Raw genomic sequence first — 7,809 nt, forward strand, 5'->3', positions numbered from 1 at the left:
TAATCCACCCCTTGGTATTATTGTCAAATGAGGGTTTTGTGGTCATTTTGAATGTGATTGTTTACTTGTGTGATATGAATGAATTGTCATGTTATATGTGGTCCATTTGAGGTGATCAAGGTGCCTCTGGGGCTAATGGCATTTGGTAGTGTGAGTTAGACACCTTTGTGTGTGTTTTGAGGTGAAAGCAAATCATTTGGGTTTGGGTGTCCATCTTTAAAATGAATGATTGTTTGAGTGGATACTTGAATTGTCTAAATCGGATGTCAGATGGTGAAATGACACACTCTAAAATTTAGAGAGCTGTCATGACAACAATTTACTATCATGATAGTAGGTGCGCGCCGCGGCGCAATTGGCCTTCGAGGGACTCATCCTTTTATGCCACCCGCCACAGTGGATGGGCCAAATTTTTAAAAGAATAGTTGGTTTCAGCTTGTTTTAAAGGCTCTTTGATTTCCATGCTTCTATATTTGTTCTTAATTGATTTTTAACCATGGTTTAAGCTTAAACACTATTTTAAAAAATAGGTTTTCTTAGGATCCCATTATTTTAACTTATTATCTTTTATAACCCTTGGGTTGTAATAACCTTTACTTGGGATATTATCTAATCTTGGTTATCACAACAGCGTGTAAGAATGTTGTTCTAGTAATGTCAAGGCGGACATTACATCAATTGGCTACTAAAAACTTGAATCAAAACCCATTTCTCTTGATTATGCTCAAGACTTTGCTTCACCATTTGCTTAAACCTTTCCCAAGCTTTATACAAATGTTCACCAAACTGTTGATTAAAATTGAGAATGTTGGCTTTAGAATCGACCATCTTGTTGTGTAGGAAAAATCTAGGTCTAAACTTGCTTTCCATTTCCTCCCATGATGAGACATAACCCTCATCTAAATTGTTGATCCAATCCTTAGCTTTTCCTTATAGAGAGTAAGGGAAGAGGTGAAGACGAATGACATCCTGAGGAACTCCATTTTGCTTGAATGAGTCACATATCTCAAGAAAGTTCACCAAATGTCTATTAGGATCCTCATCTTGATTTCCCACAAATTTCCCATTCATCTCAATTATCTTAAGCATGGTTTGCGTAATCTCAAAGTTGTTCGCTTGAAAGTCAGGCACTTTGATCCCAGATTAGTATCCTTTAGCTTTTCTACCTAATACATCAAAAACACATAGCCTATCATTCTCATCCTCAGCCATCTCTTCGTTGTAAATTGTTCACCGATCGGAGGTTGAGTTTGAGGTGAAATAGCTTCCAAGATTTTTTTAAGACTCCTTGTTCTCATAGGTTTTTTTTTTATCTAGCTCTACGTGGCATGTAAAATAGTCTTGCAAAAACAAGACAAGATCAAGGATCTAATTGAACATACAAGAAAAAATAATGACAAAATAAATGCTCAAGCTAAAATTACTTAAGGTCCTATATTTCTAATCACCAATTGCCTAACAGCGCCAAAAACTTGATGCACACAAATATGTTTTACCACAAGTGTATGGTTCGTAATTATTAAGTGGCAAATCAAGGTTAATCCCATAAGGAATCAAATTAATTGGTAATTAGGCAATAAAATCTCCATTTTCATTTAAGTTGAGCAAAGTAATATATGAATTTAATTTTTGCAAAATAAGGATTGAAATTAGAAAAATACACTAAAATTAAAATTTCAACAACCACAAACAATCAAGGCAACCTAGGGTGGCTAATCCCTTCTTCAATTCATAAAGCATGTAATTACCCAATTAAATTTACTTAATATTAATTTGCTAATCTAAAGTATTAATAGGAATAATTTTCTTTCGATTAATTGCACCCCTCTCTTGAATTAATATGCTATTCCTAACACAATTATTCAAGAGGCAAAAATGTATAAATCCACTCTAATGTGATTATATAAGTCTAATAGATATATTTTTATCCTATTGGCAAATTAGAATAAATTCTAATCCCACATTTCTCAATCTAATGGTTTAATTCAGATTTTTTCTCTTCCAAGGCAAAATCTAAACCCTCAAATTCACACTTAATGGTGATCAAGCATTAAGTAAACAAATAAGCACAAGATTAAGTAAACAAAACTAATATTAACCTCAAATAAATGGTTCGAACATGCTTTAATCCAAGAATCAGTTTGTAGTTGCCTTAAATTAAGAGAAAATTATCCACACATGGCTTCAATGACAGTAAAATCAGCAAAATATATAGTAAAGTAAAGAGAAGAAGGAGAAGAAAAGCTTAATCAGAGTAATCTTGAGTGAAACCCTTGATTTTTCACTAAATCCAAGCTTCTCCAACCCTTCATCGGCTTTTTTCCCTCTTCCTGGACGTTCTGCAACTACTGGAGGTAAAGAATGCACAAAAATGAGGTGCCCAAGTCCTAAAAATTTGTTAAGAATTAAAACTGTGCATTTTACTAAAAGCACGTCTTGCTGCAACGAAACGCACTTTCATTGCAGCAAACATGACTTGTTCAAATTTTCTTTTTAGATTTAATTTTTTGACTTGGATTCCAAAATTTTCTTCTTTGGACCCCTAAATTGGGCCTCCCTACATGCATAAAATTTAAAATTAATGTTAGAATTAGTCCACTAACTTCTAACACATTTTCAAGCTCATTTTCACACACATTCATCCACTTAATTATATTTTTGCTAATAAAATTCAAATAAATGACTTTTAATTATATAAAAAACATCAATAAATTTAATAAAATATTAAAAGTCATCAACCACTCCTTTCCATTATATAGATTCAAGCATGTCTTAATACTTTTTTGATCTTATTTATAAGTCATTTATAATATAGTAGCGTGGTTTTAGATTTGAAGGTGTGAAGGTTCACTGGTTTCAAATCCCTCCGTCATCGGCTCAACTTGAATGCGGCTTGCAAACCCTCTTCTCTTTTACAGATCCAAGTTCAAAGGTCCTCTTCCATGCGAGTTCGAATGTCCTCCTCCACTCGGAAATTGTTACCGAGTTCTAACGTTGTCGTCCTCCTCCTCCTCCTCTTGTCAGACCGTCCTTTTTTCTTTTTTTTGTTCCAATGATTCGTGCTCCATTTCATATTTAGATTCAGTTTAGATTTTGTGTTTCCTGATGCATTTTATTTGATTTTATGATTGTTGGTGATTGGTTTATGAACGGTTTGTAATCTATTGATTCATTCATGATTTTCATTTAATTCATCTAGGTTGAGAGTATGATTTTCTGACTAAATTGTACAGGTATAAGCTCGAGAAGAAGCAGAAAGTAGTCCCTGAGTAGAATCCTGCTATCAACGAAGAAGACAAAGTTGGCCAAGTCGACGGTGCTCCATTGCAGAAGGAGGTCGAGCTGGGCGGATTCTTTTGGGCAATACAGTAATTTCACAAAATAAATTATGTTAGAAAAGGCCATAAAAATTTCAAAATAATTACCTCAATTCATGGTACTCCCTCTTCCATTTTTTATTGTTAGAGAAATTATAAATTTTGGCTTGTATTTTTTTTATAAGTAAAATCACCCATTTTAATAAACATTTATTACACATTTTTTAAATCACCCCTTATAATTTACATCAATGAAAAACAATTAATACATAATTATGTTACTTAATACAAGGTTGGTTCAATTTTTTATTTTTAGATATAATTATTATAGTTAACTAACTTTATTATATTGTGTAACACAATTTTACTCTCTTATATATAAAAATAGAGGGAGTTCTTTTTTATTTGCATATTTTGGAAGAATTTTTTTATCATTTTCCCTGTTTCTTTTCTTCCTCCTTTCATACCTTTTAAATTTTTTTTTAGTATTTAGTTGTATAATTTAGGGCTTGTTTTGTTTTCATCTCGCTTTTTGTTTTTAAAAATTATTTTGTAAACTAATTTTTAAAAATTATATTTAAAAAAAAGAAAATGAAAATTTATTTGATTATGTTAATTTGAAAAAAAATTTAGAGTTAAAACAATTGTCAACAGTGGTGATTGTGAGTGGATAATCATGATGACTTATGAGAGTGGTTGACCATAAACAAAATTAATTTATAATTGTTAAATGTAATGTGTTTTAAAAGTTAAACCATTCTTCAACTAGAATTAAAAAAATGATTCCACTTATCAATCATTCCCTATTTGTCAACCATAATTTTTTCCCCAAAGTATCCCCAAAGTCTACAACTATGGAATTACTCTCTCAAAAAATCTGTGTACCATTTAAGAGTTGTTCTCTCCTAAATGATACTTTACATACATACATATATATATACACACACATTTTCAAGAATTAAAATTTAGAATTAGAATAATAGTTAAAAGATTCAAACCATTATTATCTATGCTACAGTTGCTCAGTGTCAACCATGATTCTTTATTCCTCCATGCAGCTCTCTTTTTCATTTTATCAAACTAAACCATGAAAATAGCTCTATGGCCATTCTTAGCATATAAGAAACTCTTTTATTTTCCCCTTTTTTTAGTGCAACTAAGAAACTAACACGAGGGAAATAGCTCTTATTGTAATTGTTAAATCATTAAAAATTATATCTTAATTATAATAAATAGAAAATTAAATTCCAGGTCAAACATTTCTAAAGGGGCAAAAAAAAGTCACGTTGCATAAAAAAGAATTGTATATTATAGATCATTATACAACACTAACAACGTACAAATCAACAACAATAAATCTGTGAAAAATTAAAAACTATAAACTAAAACAATCTAGTTTACATTACAATCATCCTTTATTTCTTCAAGAAATAAACCAAACATGACCAAATGAAGATTATATATATATATATATATATCTCATAAATAACATGGCTCCTCAGAAGCAAGCGTCCAAAACACAACAGCAACACAGTGCCGCACAACTGCATCAAATTGGTCAAACCAATAGCCAATTAGTCCAACCAATGTTACCAACTAAATCAATTTTAGTGGGCAATTGAAAAGTAATCCAACGGGAGGAAAAAAAGAAAAAAATCATATATAATTGCTCCAATGGGGCCCACAATTTCAAAGAAGGGGTAATGATGTTGATGTCTCAGAAGATCTGGCGAATGAATAATTAGTTACAGTCCGGAAAAAAGATTTTAGAAAATTGAAACTTATATTTTGAAATTTAAATGCCTTGTTTATAATTGATACTGCTCCTAAACTAACAGTTTTTGCAACATCATTTTTTAGAAAAATTTGTCCATAAGTGATACACACACCCTCTTTCTTATTGCTATTATAAAATATCTTTAACTAATTGATTCAAATTAAGATATGACTTATTAACTTTATTTAAAAATGAAATAAATTTTTAATTTTATATCTATTTAAATAAATTTTAAATTGATATTGAGTTCTCTCTTATAGTTTGTTTTTACTAGAATCCTCTTTTATAATTAATGAGTTTAAATACGGGTGATATTAAAAAAATATAATTAATATTTCATCAATTATATTAAAGACTAACTAATTCTTTTAAAAAGTGCCTTATAATAAATACCACAGAAAATCCCTTATCCAACATGTTTTACTAAAATTAAATTAAAATTAAAATTTTATAAATCATATTTTAAAATTTAATAAGCTTTTACATTTATCCATAATAAAAACAATTGAAATTACTTTTAGTAATATTTCCTAGCATTTAACATGGGTCTGACATAAAAAATAATGAAGTGTCTTATGAAGATCAATATTAATTTTCTTTCTTTGCCCTAACCAAAGAGAATGTACACATATAGACACACATAGACACACATCAAGTCAATAATTCGGGACAAGCTCGACAGACCAATTAAAACCTTTTTGAAAAAAGTTAGGATCGGACTTTGGCTATATGAATTTTTTTAATAGAGTAGAATATTTTAAACTCAATTTGAATAATTCCGAACATTAAAATTTTTAGCTCTATATATATATAGAATTCATTTTGGTCAAGCTCGATAAGTTAGCTCGAATCTGACAAAAAAAATTAGGGCTTGACTTAATTATATAAATTTTTTTAATATAATAATATATTTTAAATTCAATTTGAATAAGCCTGACTTATTTGGAGGGAGGGAGGAGGAGGGAGAGAGATGGTACCATCCTTTCCAGAAGCCATCACCCCTGGACTTGGTCTCGTAAGAAGCTGATTGGGGTTTCGGTGAACTGTCATTACTGGTGGGATAACCAACTGGTGGAGGAGTCATTATTGGTGCATTTCTTGATGTTGCTTCAGGATATGCTGTTCATTTAAAAAAAATAATTCAAACAAGTTAGTAATTAAATTAATCTTCTTGTCAATTATAGCTTCCTATCTGACGTGTCATGTCATTAATTTGAGCAAGAACTAGATAAGTACTTATAAAAAAAATCCACCTTTTATAATTTGTTTTGAAATAAATAATTTAAATATATAAAAGTTTAAGCATCTAATTTTTTTAAAATCCATCTTAAAAATATAGGTCGACCATTGAAAAATTCATTACATAAAAATTAAAATACTAGCATAATTATTTTAAAATGAAATCAACATCAAATTATATAATAAAATTAATTATAAAAAAACTGGACATTTCAAAAAGTTTGGAAAAAATGCAACTCTGATAGTCATGATCAAGTTATTTAAATCATGAGAGATAAATAAACTATATATATTGCTTTGATTTAAAGGTATACTCTGCTTATGTATGACCCCGCATGAAGAAAAATATGGCCAATAATTCTCTTTTTTTTCTCATTTTAATAACAGATAGATTGATCAAAGCAAAACAATTAATTTATTTTCAGAAAGTCTATATAACATATACTCACTCCATTCAAAAATATAAGATATTTTTTTAAGAGTTGGATGTTAAAAAATATAAAGTATTTTTAATCGTATAATCATTATCTTTTTTTTAAAAGATACTCCTATTAATAATAACTTTATATTTATTGTAAGGTATTTAATATAAGTAAATATGAAAAGATAAAATTAGCTAAAAACAGGTAATTATTTTATTGAGAGATAAAATTTAATTAAAAACACTTTACATTATTAAACGAGTATCGATTATCTATGTTGATCATGGTTGATCTCAAAGTCAGAAATCAATTGCTCCGTTGATTTTCTTCACATTTTCTTACCACACAGGATATGAAAAATTCTCAATTTTGATTAAAGTAAAGTCGCTGATCAATCATAAACATTCATAAAAACAAGAGTAAAATTTTAGTACTAAAATCAAATTTAATTAATTACCTGTTGGAATACCAGAACTCATGGTTGAAATATAACTAAATCAGCTCTTCTGCAGCCAACTTAAGAACTGAGTTTGAAGCAGACGATGACGACCCAGAAGAAATATAAAGATCAAACGAAACGTCGATGCTTATTACAAGAAACTAAACGAACAAGAAGATCAGAAGAAGAAAGATTCAATTTGAGGTTGGAAGAAAACGAAGAAGCCAATGGTATACTTATAGAGAGATCTTCACAACTTGTTGCTTGGCAAGAAACGGACGTCATTATTGAACAAGAATGGAAGACGACGGCGGCGACACGTGAGCATCGTACAATAAAATATAATAAATGATGGACGAGGAGAAGGCACACACGAATCTTCGATCGCCCCACATAAACATGATATCATTAAAAATATAAATATTTTAATTAAATTTTATTTTTAATAAAATAATTATTTATTTTTAAATTAATCCTATCTTTTTATATTTATCTCTATTAAACACCCTATAATAAATATAAAGTCAAGATCAATAAGAGCACTTTTGAAAAAAAAACAATGATTACACCTCAAAAAACTAAAAATATTTTATATTTTTAAACATCTAACTTCTC

At 29.4% G+C, this 7,809-nt stretch overlaps 1 protein-coding gene across 1 annotated transcript; it reads right to left on the reverse strand.

Annotated features, from left to right (window-relative positions):
- Positions 1-4,603: 4,603 nt before the first annotated feature.
- Positions 4,604-7,405, reverse strand: LOC129295807 (protein CYSTEINE-RICH TRANSMEMBRANE MODULE 9-like). Its single transcript, XM_054934383.1, has 3 exons — positions 7,213-7,405; positions 6,072-6,213; positions 4,604-4,861 (listed from the first exon to the last, which is right to left on the reverse strand). The coding sequence occupies exons 1-3, from the start codon at positions 7,232-7,234 to the stop codon at positions 4,816-4,818; spliced, it is 210 nt and encodes a 69-aa protein (XP_054790358.1). The 5' UTR covers positions 7,235-7,405; the 3' UTR covers positions 4,604-4,815.
- Positions 7,406-7,809: the final 404 nt, after the last annotated feature.

The sequence above is a fragment of the Prosopis cineraria genome, unplaced genomic scaffold (assembly GCF_029017545.1).
Source record: "Prosopis cineraria cultivar Desert tree isolate PC_DT_omini unplaced genomic scaffold, ASM2901754v1 PC192, whole genome shotgun sequence".
NCBI classification, from domain to species: domain Eukaryota; kingdom Viridiplantae; phylum Streptophyta; class Magnoliopsida; order Fabales; family Fabaceae; genus Prosopis; species Prosopis cineraria.